We start from the raw sequence: 17498 nt of genomic DNA on the forward strand, positions 1-17498 counted from the left end.
GCTCCACCTTTAGTAAAATATACAATTTCTTCGAAAAAATAAGATTTTTTTTCATGCGAAAAATAATGCTTAACTTTTACAATCAGTTTTTACAATCTTGAGTTTATGGAAAAACTATTTAGTTCTTCTACCAAAAGCCTTTTGTAAGTTTTAATATTTTCATAACATTGTAGAATACTAGTTGAACAGAAAACCGATTACGATTTTATCAATAAATAAAAAAGATAAAACATAAACAAGGTATCCACTTTATAAAATGAACAGTACTTAATTCTTTACCCCTACTTTTACTTTGATGGAGGCTGTAGTGAACCAAATTTACTGAATCCTAATTGTTTCAGGGCCCCTTAAATTTTTGGAATGACTTGTACAGATATGTATACCTACTGGACAATCAAAAATGAACAACTGTATATGAACTATTCTTAGGGTGTATCAGTGGTGTCGTTTTGTCTGGCGCGAGAGGTGAATCATTATGCAATGCAGTGTCCCACGTGGAATAACACCGCATACCTAATGCCAACCGGTCATCCACTTGGTGGCTGGGTGATGCTGATGCCGCTGGAGCCGCTTGTCATTCAGAAAAAGCGTGTCGTTGTACACGTTTGATGCGGGTATACCTATGCGGAAAATAATGGCTTACCCACCTGTGTTAATGGGATCGTGACTTTGACGACCTTGTTGTCACTATGGCTAGTAGTAGTAGTAGCTACCCATGACCTAATGTGCTCGAACAATATCAAGATTCGTGTTATTCACTGAACCTGCAGACAAAGTTCGTTTGCTCGGAAGTTAATCTCATTGTTTGTTCAACTTATCGATTTCAGAATGGAGCTGTTAATGGATTTTCGAACCACATTGTCATCAGCACTACCACCAACAGTAGCAGTAACAAAAACAATCCAGACGATCCGCCTCCAACAGTACGAGAGAAATGGGGAAAGAACATAGAGTTCCTGCTGTCGTGCGTAGCTTTGTCTGTGGGCTTCGGTAATGTATGGCGGTTCCCATACACAGCATTCAACAATGGCGGGGGAGCTTTCGTGATACCGTACCTGATAGTACTGTTCATCATCGGTCGACCCATCTACTACTTAGAAATGGTTTTGGGTCAATTTTCGAACCGTGGCTGTGTCAAAGTATACGACATGGCTCCACTGATGAGGGGCATTGGCGTGGGCCAAACGGTGGCCATCTTCACCGTCATCACCTATTACGCGGCTGTGTTGGCTATCACCTTTCGGTATCTGGTGGTATCATTTAGCCCCGAGTTGCCATGGAGTACTTGTGATCCCTCGTGGCTGGACTGCGTCAACTCGAGCTTTATCGGAACAATACCCATGGGAAATGGCACAAAGGTTAAATCGTCTGCAGAACTCTATTTTCAGTAAGTATTGGCACCAACACTTTCAACAGTAGGGTGTACAGGAAAAATCTAGGTTCCAAAAGTCATAGTGCTTAACCTAAGAATAAAATATAGAGCAAAGATGGACAAAAGATTCTTATTTGAGATATCTTGCTTAATTCAAAATAAATTATCTCAATGTCATCGTGCTTCAAATGCAATTCAATTGAGGAACTTTCACTCCAAATATTATGTATAAATATATTGAGTTTTGAAAAAGATATAACTATTTGTTGTTTTTAGACGTGATAATTGTAATTTTTGGTTGACCTTTAAAAATAATAAAAGTATAAAATAAAAGTCACTTTTTTTCTTAGTTTTACTCAAAACTGCAATTTGTGGATGTATTACAATTAGCCCTGTTTTGGACAATTTTTTGATAAAAAATTAGTGTGTATTAATTTGCAAACATAAGTTTACGGCTGGTTTTTTTTTCTACAAAAATTCTATAAACAAACATATAACCCATTCTAGGGCACATCACCGTGATTTTTCTTAAACAAATATTGTCTGGACACCCTAATCAAAACGTTCAACAATGGATTTAATTACGATTACACTCATCCCTTTCAGAAAAACCGTGCTCCATAAGGCAGCCTCTCTTGACAACGGAATCGGAATGCCGGACTGGAGATTGGTTCTGTGCTTGGTGGTGGCGTGGATTTGCATCACGGCGATTCTCATTCGCGGCATAAAGAGTTCGGGGAAATTCTCCTACTTCCTCGCCATTTTCCCGTACATCATCATTTTCATCCTACTGGTACGATCCCTGACGTTGCCCGGCGCGTGGACCGGTATTCGGTACTTTTTCACACCGCAGTGGGATAAACTGCTCACGATTGAAGTGTGGTACCAAGCGGTGACGCAGTGCTTCTTCTCGCTAACGATTTGCTTCGGGGGTCTAATTGTGTATTCATCGTTCAACAATTTCCAGAACAATATCTATCGGTAAGTACATTGTGCAGAAATGTAATAATCTATATCACTAGTTTTCCCAACCATCGTTTGCTCACTGTTGCAGTAAGTAACAAATTGTATGAGAGCTTACAGTTTAAATTCAGACAACTGTACATCTTGTGCAATATATTATCATATCAGACAGAGATACTATTCAAGTCCATGTATATTAATGTAATTTCCAACATCATTGAAAGTGAAGCTAATAGCAGCCCTGTCGTCGTAAAATTTGAGCTTCTTAGTCATCCCCTTTTGAGGAAGGCGTTACTATAGCCCAGAGGGCGGTTGTACTCCCAGGCATTAATGAGCATTAGTTGTATCCAATCAATGTATATTCCAAACACATGAGAACTAATATGCATTTGCACGTGTTTAGTTTGGGTTCAATGCTCATTCCAATTAAAATGTGAAACGGAGAAACAAAAGTAAATAGATAATGTCGAGCCCTCTAGATACATCGGCATATCTTCAAAACCAGGGACAAATGATCAAAATTTACACAGATTCTCAATATGGAGAGTATTTTCTGCAATTCAATTTTTATTTCATTTCAACATGATAAGTATCTTCATACTAAATAACTCATACTTTTGCTTTAAATCAAGATCATAAAAAAGTATGGCCACCAGACTTTTTACCCAAAATTTAATCCCATTTTACAGTTTACTTGCGGAAAGAACCCGTGATTGAATACTTATTACTTTGTTGTACGAAATATGTTGTTTTCATAAATTTAGAAAATCGTTCATTTCAAACGGCTAATACCATTGCTCACCTAGTTTTTGCAGCTGTTCTAACTCAGTTTTTTCTTAGGGAAGTTTCAAATAAAACGTCCATCATTTTTCGGGATTTCTGGACCTCCCACCCCCTCTGTAACGCTTTTTCCAATTCCTAATCCTTGCACTGTCACACTTTTGTTGACACCATCCCCTCAAATTATGGATGTCATTTTTGGGTGACCCCTTTGTTAGCTTTTTGACGGTAACCACAGAATCAAAAACGAATGGTGCACTATGGGTGAAATTTTTTTTTTCTGATAAAATTCAAGATGACCATATTTAAAATGACCAAAATTATTGCATTTCTCAGTATGATTTATGTTTTAGGATATATGAAAAGAAAGATACTTGAAGAAATACCTCAAATGTATCATAAAATGAGCTTCTCTTCAAACTGCTCGCTAGCGTTAGAGAGATCCATTAAGGGGCAGGATCCGTCATCGATTTCTGAATTACCAAAAGCAGTTTTTTCGTTCAAAATCAATAAAATTCACCGGAAAAAGTGTTCACTGTATTCAATTCTCCAACCGAAACACAGTGAACACATTTTCGTCGAATATTTTTTAGTTTTGAACAGAAAAACTGCTTTTAAAGTTTCGATGATGACGATGATTACGATGACGGAGCGTTGAACGTTTATATGCCTGCTTCCTCCTGACGAGATTTCCGAACAATTGAAATAAATACATTGAAACGATTGAAATAAATACACTGAAAGAAAAATCCTTGTAAATTTCAGCGTTAAATCATGCACATGAAGGAAATGCCAGAAGTGTCGCAAATTTAGAAGTCACGTCTTGTAAAATTACAATAAAATCATGTAAGTTTCCACTAAACATCGTGTAATCTAGCATGGACTCTATCCGATTACGTGATAATTCGCGTAAATTTACATGATGTCGATGTAATTTTACATGATGTGTCATGTAAATTTGCGACAAATCTGGCATTCCCTTTATGTGCATGATTTTACGCTGAAATTTTCTTTCTGTGTACGCCTCAAAATGCGGCTTATGTGAAATTGCAGAACAGATATGCTTGCAGTTATTATGGAAAAGGTTGCCGAAGAAAACGAGGATGCCGATAATAGTCACAATTACAACGTTTCTAAAAAGTTTTCAAGAAGCCTGCCGGTGTAATCCTAGACAGGATTGAGCAGCGCATAAATGTAACAAACATTTAGTTTGTCTGCATATGTCCGAGAAAATTACAAAGAATCGTGGCATCGGCTAAAACTGCTGAAAATATGTAAATTCCCTTATATTATTTTATACATAAAATATCATAGAAAAATTGAGTTCACGAACAAATGCTCATGGTTTCTTAAAGCAGGACATCTAGAAGTTTTGAGCCTTATATTTGGATTAAGAGGTTCGAGCTTTAGCCAAATATATCACTTAATTTTTAAAATAAAATGTCACTTTTGAAGTGATATCAAAGTGCAAAAAATTTGTAAATTGCCCTGGATCTCAAAATATTACGCCATTGTTTATTACACTAATTTGGCGTATTAGTGGATTTTAGAATTGTTCATTAAGCAGGTTTTCAAACTCATTTCAGCAAATACCGTTTGTGACGCGTACTTGATTATGAATTTTCGTCACTATTACATGAAAATTATTGGCCCAAAATGAACAAGAATATGACTACAGCTTATCTTTAGAACATATGAAATGATTTTTTTCTGCTTCAAAATTTCATGTATCTCATCAAATTTCAAGAGTTACTTGAGATGATTCAATCGATATTATTCCATGCTGAAGTTATGTCGCAATTTCAACATTTTTTTCTTTTCACACGAAAAAGTGATTTATATACCAAAGGAATTTGAGAATTTCAGAATTCAGTGGCGACAAGGGGTCGCACAGCTCGGATGTTTCAATTGACTTTCTACAGGGCGTTAATTTGCTCCTGATTACTCTAGTGTGTTTATACAGCTTAACAATTTCGCTTGGTGTCCTACAGAGTGTTAAGATGTACCTGATCTATGTGGAGTAAGGTCAAATTTCTGCAGGACGTTGATAAAGCTTTGAATTTTAAATTATTGTTCTATAGGGAATTAAGATGAGCTATCAAATTACTCCAGTGCGTTGATACAGCTCAGGTTGATTTCGATGGATATCATAGAGGACGTTAAGATGCAGCTGATCTAAAATTTACTTCAAGGCATTTATACAGCTTGACAATTTTGATTAATACCATACAGAGCGTTTATATGCATATGATCCACGTGAAATTAGGTCAACATACTTCAGAGCGTTGAAAAATCTTGAAATTTTTAATTGATGCCCTACAGGACGATGACATACAATTAAGTCAAATTACTCCAGAACGTTGATACTGCTTGGAATTTTCAGCTTATATCCTACCTTACAGGTCTGACCGAAATGAAACATGGTCAAACTCCATGACGTTAATAAAGCTTAACAATTTTGATTTATGCCATAAAGGGCGTTAATATGTAGCTGATCTATGTGAGATAAGGTCACATTACTCCAGGGCCTTAATACAGCTTGAAATTTTCAAATGATATAGGGTGTTAAGATGCAAATGATCTACATCAGTGATTCCCAAAGTGGGCGAATTCGCCCTCTGGGGGGCGATTTTTGGAACGAAGGGAGCGAAAATTTTCAAAACAGAATTTGGGGGGTGAAAAATCCAGTAAAAGTTTAGTATGGGAGAAATTGAAAAATGACTCATAACGTTCGGAGGACACACGATTTGATAGAAATTTATGCTAATGCTTCTGAAGGACAATCAATTTCATTCTAAACTATTTCTAGTTTCACCTTAGATCGAATATACCTCTGATCTAAGCATGGCCATTTTAATTTATTCTAGATAACACTTGATGATTGTCAAAAGAAAATATTTGTGTTATGCATTCAGATATTTTTCATATCATACGAGTTTTAAGAATTTTAGGTTTTCTCAAGATCAGAATGATTTCAAGATACGGAGAGCATTGATAACACACATTGACACCGTCTCCAGACATTTAGCTGCACAGACTGTAATTTAACACTAGACAACGGACAAGCATGCTCCAGTGGCACAGCCGCGAAACATTTTTGGCGAATAGTGTCAATGGCTGAAGCGGGAATCATACCCACACCCCATGACCCGATGCGATCACTGCTTGACGATACTATCCACTGGACACAAAGCCCACAATACTCAATCTGTATAAAAAAGTGAAAAAGTTTTGTATGCCATGAGTTGGCTTGAGAACGGATCAATGGATTCGAAACACTTTCACTGTTGCATTTGTTCTGGACTTCAAAGTAATCGTCCGAAGAAAAAGTTTAATAAAATCTCTAGAATAGTCGGAAAACGTAAGAAAACTAATCTGTAAGTTTGTTTAGGAAATTTTATGACTTGATGGCAAGACGAAGTTTTCCAGGATCACTAGTATTTAACATAAAGATGTTTTTAATATTTCTATTGTTATCATCCAGTTTTTCACAGAGAAAAATATGTTGTACCCTTTTTTGTTATTTAGGTTGCACTTTTTCTTACCATTCTTACTTCTTATGGTACAAATATTTTAATTAACAAATCTCTGAAAATTTGGCTGACAAAATCAGGTTCCAACGATGAATTAAAGCCATTTTGTGGAGTATATATGTTTTCCAAAGCAAATATGTTTGATATTTTTAACACTTTTGTAGTTATATACGAGTAAACTTGATAATTTGATCGACTTCCGTACGCCTTTTCTATAATATTGATCAAATGTTTAGTACAGAATATAGATTAATTCAAATATATGAACTTGTATATGAACCATTCATCAGGGGGGCGATTCCAAAAAATATTAGCCTCGAGGGGGCGAAAGTCGAAAAAGTTTGGGAAACACTGATCTACATAAAACAATGTCAGATTACGCTAATGCGTTTTAGAAGCTTGTATTTTACAATTGATATCCTTCAGGGCGTTAAAATGCACCTAATCTTCTTGAAATAAGGTCAAATTACTCCAGGGCGTCGATACAGCTTTGAATTTTAATTGATTTAGGGCGGTCATGCGCACTTTATCTACATTGGATAAGGTAAAATTTGTCGTAGGTACCGCTTAGAATTTGCAATTGATCTTAATCAGGGCGTTAAGATGCAGCTGATCCACATAACACAAGAAATTTCGATTGATTTTCCAAAGGTGTTTTAAGATCCTCCAGATCTTGCAAAGATAAAGGTGAAACAAAGTCAAATTACTCCAGGGCGTTGATATAGCTTACCAATTTTAATTGATTAAGGACCAATTTTAATTTGATACAGGACGTTCAAATACACCTGTTCTATTTGGAATACTGTCAAATTTCTCGTGGGTATTGATACATCCTGCAATTTACAATTGACGTTCTACAGGGCGTTAAGATGCACCTAATCGACAAAAAAAAAAGGACAAATTACTCCAGGGCGTTGATACTGCAAAGAATTTATTAAATGATGTCCTACAGGGTGTTAAGATACAGCTCATATATTTGAGGCTAATTCAGATTTATCCAAAGCGTTGATACAGCTTGACAATCTCGATTGATGTTACACAGGGCTATGAGGTGCGTATGATCTACATAGGATAAAGCCAAATAACCGTAGGGGTTTGATACAGCAAGAAAAATTCGATTGATTTGCTATAGGGCGTACAGATGCTTCCGATCTCGCCAAGATCTTTGTGGACTCTTACTCCTGGGCGTTGATACAGCTTTGAATTATCAAATTAAGTCCTAAGGAGCGGTCACATGTACCTGATCTACATGTAAAAAGGTCAAATTAATCGAGGGCGTTGATCCAGCATAGAGTTTACAATTAATGTCCTACAGAGCGTTAAGTTGTATCTGAATAAGCTCAGATTACTCCAAGGTGTACCAACGCCCTGGAGCACGTGGGTTTCGATTGATTTTCTACAAGGCGTAAATATGCTCCAGATCTCGCAAAGATATGTGGGAAATATAGTCAAATTAGTTTAGAGCGTTGAAACATTTTCAAATTTTTGATCGATGTCCTACAGAGCGTCAAGATGCGCCCGATATACATAATAAGGTCAAAAAACTACAGGGCGTTGATACAGATAAGAAATTTCGATTGATTTTCTACAGGGCATAAAGATGCTCCCAATCTCGCAAAGATCTGTGTGGAATAACGTCAAACTATTCCAGGGCGTTGATGTAGCTTGATCGATTGATGTCATACAGAGCGTTGAGTTGCACCTCATCTACATAGAGCAAAGTCTAAATACTTCAGGGCGTTGATACAACTAGGAATTGATGTCATCAGACCGTTAAGATGTACCTGATCTACATAGAATAAAGTTAAACTACTTCAGGGCGTTAATATAGCTTGTAATTATTAAATGATATCCTACAGGGCGTTAAATGCAACAGATCTAATTGAGACAAGGTCAAATTACTCCAGGGTGTTGATACAACTTGACAATTTCGATTGATGTTACACAGTGCGTTTAGTTGTACTTCATCTACATATAACAAATTTGAATTAATTCAGGTCGATGATGCAGCTTGATTTTTTAACTGATGTCCCAAAGTGCGTTAAGAAAAAAAATCTGAGAAAAGCTTCTTAGTCGTCGACTAAGCGCGAATAAGCAGGACGACAGGGCTGGCTAATAGGATGGAGAATCACTCCATGGGAAATTTGATATGCAGCAAGGGCATGATCTGGAGTAAAGTCAGCGTGTGTAACCAGTTGGCTACAAAGCTGCCTAGAGTCAGTCAACACAAAATCAATCGTAGGAGAGTTTCAAAAAAGGAAAAAAAGAAGAGCTTTCAGGGAAATAAATGTAAATATTAATGTAAAACATCTTGGAATCAAAAGACAGCCGTCACAATAGCCGACTTGTGCCCCTACTCACGTTTTTAAAGGCACTAAACTGCAGACATAGTTGGCTAACGCTCCTAACCTTATTATTTTCAGCTTTCTGCTAGTGCACGAAGCCAAAATAGAAAGTAAACTGTTCTTGGATGCTTCCTTCGCGAGATTAGAAGTAGAATTCCAAATTGTTCCAACCTTAATGAGGCATCATTCTAAGAAGATAGAAAAAATCAAATCCTCTGAATGTCGTATTTGTCAAGCTGAAAACGAAATTGCCGAGCATTTACTCTGGACTGGTAACGACTCTTTACTTCATTCTTAAACGCCAACAGTTTGCGCCAGATATTCCAACTTACCTGCAACATAGATTCATTTTCCATATGAGTGATTCCAAGCAACAGCACCAAAATTTGGTAAATTTTTTAATTCATTTTTTTCTATTGAGCTGAAACTTTGCACAGTTTTCCAGTTCCATCTAAATCGTCATTTTCCGATATCAAATCTTCAAGTTGAGTCACGACTAACTTTTCAAAAGGGTATATGTGAAAATGGTTCAAAAATATTCAAAAAGCTGCACAGCAAAAACGGTTCGTTCGATTGTTAGACAACTAAAGAAACAAAGTTAGACAACTAAATAAAGATTCCAAAAAAATACACACAGTAAAAAAAAAATTTTTTGCGTTAAAAAACATAATTTTTGACACAAAAACTCAAATATCTCAAAACCCTATCGGAATACCAACGTAATTTTTTGAGAAAAAACGGTCCATTATATTAGCTATCTACCATAAAAATTTGGTGATGGTAAACCAATAAACAAAAAAGTTATGACATTTCAAACATGTCACAATTTTCACATTTAGTAGAAAAAAAAAATTTTTTTTTCGGTGTTAATTATTACGGGAACCGCAGTTTGTTGCTGATTTTATTGTTAAGGGCCTTGCGTGAATTAAACAAGTCGTTTTCATGTATTCATTAGTATTATGTATATTATATGTATAAATATTATGTATATGTATAAATATTATATGTATATGTATATATGTATAAATCAAAATGAATTAACAGATTATACGAAAATATTTTTTTTTTTTACCAGGATATTTATTTTAGAGTATGATCGATGAGTTTCTAAATGTTATATATAAACTTTAAAAGTTTTGGATTTGGGTATGCGTTATGAGATCATGAAAACATGTTATTAATACTTATTTATTTATTTATTGTTATTCAATTTTTTACAATATCGAACACTTTTCTGCGATTCGCCCAATCAAATAGTTCTTTTGCAGTTTTAATTGGATGCTCACGTTCTTTGGCTAAACTTGCTCTTGTGGCCATGCGCTTTATGGTTCCTCCAATAGCATCACAAGTACCTTTGCCATGTGACGTAGCAAAGAAATGCCATTCTGCATCAAATCCGTACTTTGATTTAAATTGACATAGGCTCGAAAAATTCTTACGGTTTTTGTACGGCGATGCTGCTCCATCAGACATGAAATATATCTTTCTGATTTCTTTATCCTTATCAGCGCGTAAAAAGTTAATCATTTTGGCAATGAACAAATTTACAGATACTGAGTCGTGTCTTAAATCTTCGGAAATTACAATAAAACTAAAATGTTCAATTTGCGTACTTCCATTGAAATAAATAACGAATGGATGAATTGTAGCTTGTTGTACGTTCTAGTGATGGGACTGCACTTCATCTTGCAATACAAAGCTAAAGTTTTCAGAAAAATCACAAATGACTAAAAATTCACCATCTTGTAATGTATTTTTCGTATTTTTTAAAAAGCGGGATTGCTCTGTTTTAATAAAGTCGTGAGGAATTAAACTTTCTAATTTCAAGCAAAAAAATGACACAAACTCATCTACAGGTTTTATAATAGTTTCTAGGTCACACCTATCCGTGGTCACCCATTGCTCAAATGATAACTGATCAATATAATTTTCTTCAAACTCAGCGAATAAAGTATTTTCCAATGATGAAGAATCTGGACAATCCGAACAAGATCGTAGATAGCAATTTGATGTTGTATTTTCGCACAAAAGACTACCAGTTAACATTTTAATATCCTTTGATAAATTGATTCTTTTCAAACTATGTAAGATTAGGTTAATATTTTCGTGTGTTGTGCACACACAAACATTATGTGTTCCTGAATTGGATAGAAGCTTGCATTGCCTTGGACGAAGGCTTGCAAATGAGGAAAAACCTACCTTAATATTTTCGTTAATTTCCTTGAAGCGTGTATACGCTTCTTTCAAAGTAGTCATCATTAATCGTTTTTGGATTGCTTGACGCTTTCCATCTTTTTTTACAGATACATAATCTTTTTGGCCAGGCATAGCTCTACTTAGGGGAACTGGGTCTAAAATGCGCCATTGGGGTAAAACGCGCCACCCTTGTTTTGAACAAACGACGTGCTTTGGGACGCTGTTTTTCACCCTAGATAATGGAAAATGTATTAAAATGCTTCTTTATGTATATTTTTAAGCCTTTTCCTGGCAAAAATCGTGAAATACTCGAAAAAACGTTTTTCGCTGTTTTCGTTGTAATTTTGTGTTATTTTCTAGACCATTTTTCAGGCCGATAAACAACAAAACTTTTGAAACTATCCCCGAGAATCGACTTGTGCACTCCCATAGTTTTTATTGCATGCGATAAAAGTGTTGAATTTATCCTTAAAACCCGTATCGAAGGACTTAAACTTTAATCAACTCGTGGGGCAAAACGGCCACTCCTATTTCATAACACCAAAACAGCCGTTTGAATTCAAATTCCAGCAAACGTAATGCCAAGCTGTAGTTACGTGCCAGTTTGAACCTTACAAATGCACATTTGTCGAATCAGCATGTATACTATAATCGAACAATAACATCTGATCAAACGCCCTTATGTATGCAACGTATTTGCAAGAATGATTGCGCATGATTGCGCATGCGTGCGCGCGAACGACTAACGCCGAGATCAGGTGGCGCGTTTTACCCCGCAAAAAATAAAAATGCAGATAAGCAAGCATTTTATAAACATTGATTTATTAACTCCAGAAAAAAGAAAATGGATGGCTGTTTCTACTATTTGATAGGAAACATGTTTGTCTATGAGATAATGAATAAAAAAGGCTTATAATAATATTCTTCATAGCTAAAAACGCTTCCTTCCTTAGAGGGCGCGTTTTACCCCCAGTTACCCTACTTCATCGTCTTCAAAATATTGAATTATTTTTTTTTGTCTCATCTGTTAATGAAGTACTCGACCTAGCATTTTTGGTTGCAAGACAGTTATTTTTTAATTGTTTTGCCTCTTTTGCTGTATTTCTATTGGTTTTGAACTCATCAATGGCGTTTTGAATAGACCACGAGCTTGGCAGCATCGACAAAATCAATAATTTTTCTTTCCTTGTCGTGGCTAGATTCGAGAACCTTTCCTTCATATTCATAATTACCTCATCGTAGTCTGTATTTTCCACATCATCAGGTCCTAATTTGAAGAGGTTTCTTCGTACAGCTTCGTTGATTTCACGGTATTTTTTCTCGGGATAATTGACGTAACCCATCTTCGTCCATTTAATCGGAGTCACTTTTATTCCAGCTATCCCTTCGTTGAAGCGTTCGATGTTGACCTTCTGGATGCACTCATCTTCTGATTGATTTGTTGAAACAGATGTCGCTGATGGTACCGTGGCAAGACTATCTGCACTTGGTACTTCTGGTAACTCCTCAGTTGTTGTCGGTGCATCTAGTAATTCCTCAGTTGTTGTTGTTTTCGAACTTCCTGCAACCTGATCCACCGATGATGTACAGATTGCCCGTTTGTCAACGTTTAAACGGCAGGACGTACAAATGCGTAAAATTGTATTCAATGTAGACATTGGAGCATAACCAGCCGCTTTCAGTTTATCTATGGTGCTTTCGGTGAGATTTCGTAGCTCTTTCGAACACTTTTTTTCTGCAAACGGCCTGCAACACTTGAGAAAGCGACTACTCATGTTGCTCGTTAGATTTTAATAAACAAAATCACTTTTAAGTTTTTACTGACTAGTTTGGTGTCGTTTGCTTGACTGAAGAAAAATTTTACAATTAAATCTTTTATAACCATAGTGGTAGTATATTTTTTGCTTTTTCGTGAGTATGTTCATGGTATGTACCTATCATGTTTTTGATGTTGTTGAAGTTACTCGCTTTCTCCCAAATATGATTAACAAAGTCTATTCTCTACCAAGGCGGGTCTATACCCAGGTGTAATCAGATTTTAACTTTGTGGAGAAAACCAGCGCCGAGAAAACCGACCTGCTTTACGTATACTAGATCACCTGGGTATAGACCCGCCTTGTTCTCTACGAGGTAAACTTTTTGCAGGTAAACTAGTCGTATACCTGTATAGAAAACTTTTTTTGTAGCTTTTGTCTTCAATATTAGATTTCTTATAGGTTTCTTTTATCAAAAGGTTTCAACACTATTGAGAGAATTTTTCTTCAGTAACGTACAATAAAAAATATGACACTATCAAGACTTTAGATCACAACACTGGATCGCGTCTAACTTTCTAATAGATGCTATAATAGTTTTGAATAATTAAATAAAATATGAAAACAACTTGTTAACCTCATGTGGTACCCTTAACAAAAAATTCAGCAACAAACTGCGGTCCTAAAAAAAATTAACAATGAAAAAAAAAAAATCACTAAGTGTCAAATTTGTGAAATATTTGAAATGTCATAACTTTTTTATTTATTGGCTCACCATCACCAAATTGTTATGGTAGATAGCTAATATAATGGACCGTTTTCCCTCAAAAAAATACGTTGGTATTCCGATAGGGTTTTGAGATATTTGAGTTTTTGTGACAAAAATGATGTTTTTTAATGCAAAAAAAAAAAAAATTTTACTGTGTGTATTTTTTTTGGAATCTTTATTTAGTTGTCTAACTTTGTTTCTTTAGTTGTCTAACAATCGAACGAACCGTTTTTACTGTGCAGCTTTTTGAATATTTTTGAACCATTTTCACATATACCCTTTTGAAAAGTTAGTCGTGACTCAACTTGAAGATTTGATATCGGAAAATGACGATTTAGATGGAACTGAAAAACTGTGCAAAGTTTCAGATATTTTTGAAATGGTCGATCAGAATCGACTTGCATGCCTCCGTGGAATCCCTCATATGTAGTTTTGTGAAAGTTTTTATGATTCGTCCACCTGTACACCAAAAATGCAATGAAACTACTGTGTTTCGATAAATAACTTCAGTTCAATTATCCACTTTACACTTTTTCACCGAAATTGCATGGACGAACACGATTTTATAGAAATGCTTGGCGATCGACATCAGTCACATCACTTTCCAACACAAGTTTCTTCCCACCCCCCTGTGTGATTTACATCGCCGAGCACTTATTTTCACTATGGAAAACCTTCGTACTTCTTCACTGAAGGATTTCATTCCAATCACACGCCGTAATATTTCAATAAATCCCCGAATTTTACGAAATTTCCTCAACCGCCGCGTATAATTGAGAATGCAAACAAAGTTCAATCCGTCTTCTTCTTCTTTCTGGCGTTTCGTCCCCACTGGGACAGAGCCTGCTTCTCAGATTAGTGTTCTTATGTGCACTTCATTGGCGTAGGAACAGGGGGGGGGGGCTGGCCCCCTGCAGAATCATGCAGCCCCCCCCCCCCAGAATTTTTGGTGATAATACAAAAAATTAAACAATATCTTTCGAATCAATGTGCATGCCTCTTGTTATTGACAAAAATCTGTTGAGATGTTACGTTGTTTTATGGTGTACAACTATAATGAGAAAACCTCGCTTGTCTCACATAGCATCAGCGTGGTGGTTCTGACTCCAGTGAATCGCGCGACAACCGAAAGCTCCGTCCGGCTGTCGATCGAATGGTTGCTGTTAGATATTTTTTGATGTCTCCGTTGCAAAAAATACAGTGGTAAAGCGTCAATATCCTGGAAATTTGATCCCCAAAATTAGTTTTTTTTTTCTAAATAATCCAAATACTGCTGTTTCAGCATGAAGCAGCATATTCACTGCATTCTGATTTCTCATGTTATTGGGGGATACCCTGCACGACGTGTCCGGTGATGATGATTTCCCTAATGAGGATTCGTTTAAGAAATCCATGTTTTAGCTCCAATTTGTATAACGTCCGAAAAAAAATTGTGAAAAATAGACAAAATTTCTTCTTCGCACTTTTGATTTACTTCGGCAGTGGGGTTTTTTGAAAACTACTGAGGTCATATTTGGCCACAATATGCATTCTATTGAAGTGCTTCTTATTGTAAAGTTTCAGATGATTCGTGCCGAAGTAGCTCTGCACCCTACATTGCGGGGTTTTTTGTCGAAAAATAAGGCTTAACTTTTGTGTGGGCTTCCAATGGGTCGCGACGTTCTCAAACGACCGGTTACGGACCGGTTACGGAACATGAGTCCGTTGCTCGATAAATAATTGTTTTTAATTATGAATCGTAGTTTACGGCCAACCAGCCGAGTGGAGGTTTAACAACTACCGAAAAGCTAAACATTACATATAATTTTCAATTGGATTAGATGGAAAAATTGATGTGAAGATTTGCGAAAAAGTTACACGTCTTCTCAGTGGGAATCGAACTCACGACTCCCCGATCTCTAGTTGGGGCGCGTTACCACTACGCCATGAGAGGACTCATGAACGCAGAAGTTAACCTGAATTCAATTTCAGCTCAATAATCACGTGGTCCTTTTTCGCAAAGTGCACCTCTTTCGGAAGAATTAGATGCCCATTGTGAAAAGCGTAATACTAACCGAAAAGGAATCATCCAGCACTATGCCGAAGCACGTCTTACCTGGACCCTGTCAGCTATCGAAGTGGCGGTAAAGGAATTTACTCTCTGGCTCTGCATTAGCCTACTGCAATGGCACTTATACTGAGTACGAATCACTGGAAGTTATGTTCGGAGCTCACTAAGTATAAAGAACCCTTTCAGGCCCAAACAACTTTCAATGAATTTCGGCATAGCCAAGTTTTCTACAGATGAATAGTAAAAATTAAAACAGGTGTGAACAAATGTACTAAAACCAACCATAGTGTATTGCTCAAACTTTGAACTTATTGTTTCATAAATTATTTTATTTATTTCTAACTATTTCGAAAAATTTTCGATATTTTTTATATAATTTTAGTATAATCAAATTCCTCAAGGAATATTGAAGGTGGCATCAGAGCTATTGCAAATCTCTTGGAAATTAGTTAAATAATATTCCCAGACAACCAGAAATCGCATGAAAGTTCATGTTACAACTCGTTTATTTATACTTATTACATCAAACTCGCAAAACACCGTTGATAAACTCGTCAGATTGATGAGCTTCCTCGCATAAAACACTTCTTTTCTGAGTTCATTTGTACATTTTGTTTCGTCCCGTACACTCGTACAAAGTAAGTCGAATCAATCCGTAGCAGCTGTCAAATCGTCATTTATTATCATAAGTAAAGTCGCATAAGATCACAGGTTAGTTCGGTGGAATATTTATACACTCGCATTGTATGTTATCATTCATCACATAATATATGCACGCATATCGCCTCCACTTTTGTACGTAGAAGGCCTTTTCGCGACATCTTATAAGTGAAATGTTGCACATACAAAGCCTCCAGGTGATTTCGTTATACGTGCATTTTGGTTGTCTGGGTTGTGGGACTTGTTCATACTACCGAATTGAATTCCTTTGGGTGGACATCTATTCCTTCTATTTCTACTTTTTTTGTTAGCATATTAATTCCAGAATATGTGCTCGAATTTACCTAAAAAATATTATTTAGTATTTCAAAAATGCAGTTTTACCTCGTGATTTTCCAGAAAAATCATTGATTTTGTCTAATCTGATGCTAAGATATTTCGCTGAAAGTCCTACTAGAAATTGTTCTGTTAATTCATTTAAATAGATTTCACATAAAACCTATAACAAATTCTTCTGCGAAGTTCATCAAAAGTCCTTAAGAAATATTTCCAAAATACATCACAAAAATACTTGTATGATTTCTTTTTCTAGAAATTTTGCTTGAATTTTTGTGTGATACAATGACGGAATTTCTAGAGGCTTTGTTGCAACATTCTAGAAAACCATTAGTCAAGGAAGAATAGTTTCTAACGAAGATTCTGATGGAACTTACTGAGAAATTTGATTTATTTGTAAATTATTTAGAGAGGTTTTAACTATCCTGTTATTTACCCCTAAAAGAAGATTATAAATAATCACTTGGCTTTCATTGTACCATTGCCCATCTATTGTTCTACCTTCTTCAACATTTTGTTGTTTGTCCTTCCATCGCATGATGGTTCGAGGAACTTCGTACAACAATCTTTCCGTACTCCAAAAAGCAACATTTAAAAAAATCTAAAATAAAAGTTAAATTATAGAAGTTTTGAAAAATTTCAGAATTTTCGTATGACTCTTGATTACTGAAAGTCCATCAGGAATTCTTCAACAAATTCTAACTAAGATTTAAATTGATGAAAATTTTACATGACAAATT

At 35.9% G+C, this 17498-nt stretch overlaps 1 protein-coding gene across 2 annotated transcripts in view; it reads left to right on the forward strand.

Annotated features, from left to right (window-relative positions):
* LOC5578672 (sodium-dependent nutrient amino acid transporter 1) overlaps window positions 1-17498 on the forward strand; it is a 46167-nt gene that overhangs the window by 17353 nt on the left and 11316 nt on the right. For both annotated transcript variants that reach the window (XM_021855168.1, XM_001657011.2), the window contains exons 2-3: window positions 828-1387; window positions 1979-2353. In XM_021855168.1, coding sequence (XP_021710860.1) covers window positions 828-1387; window positions 1979-2353 — 935 coding nt within the window. The remainder of the gene's footprint in view (window positions 1-827; window positions 1388-1978; window positions 2354-17498) is intronic.

This window comes from Aedes aegypti, chromosome 3 (assembly GCF_002204515.2).
Source record: "Aedes aegypti strain LVP_AGWG chromosome 3, AaegL5.0 Primary Assembly, whole genome shotgun sequence".
Taxonomy (NCBI): domain Eukaryota; kingdom Metazoa; phylum Arthropoda; class Insecta; order Diptera; family Culicidae; genus Aedes; species Aedes aegypti.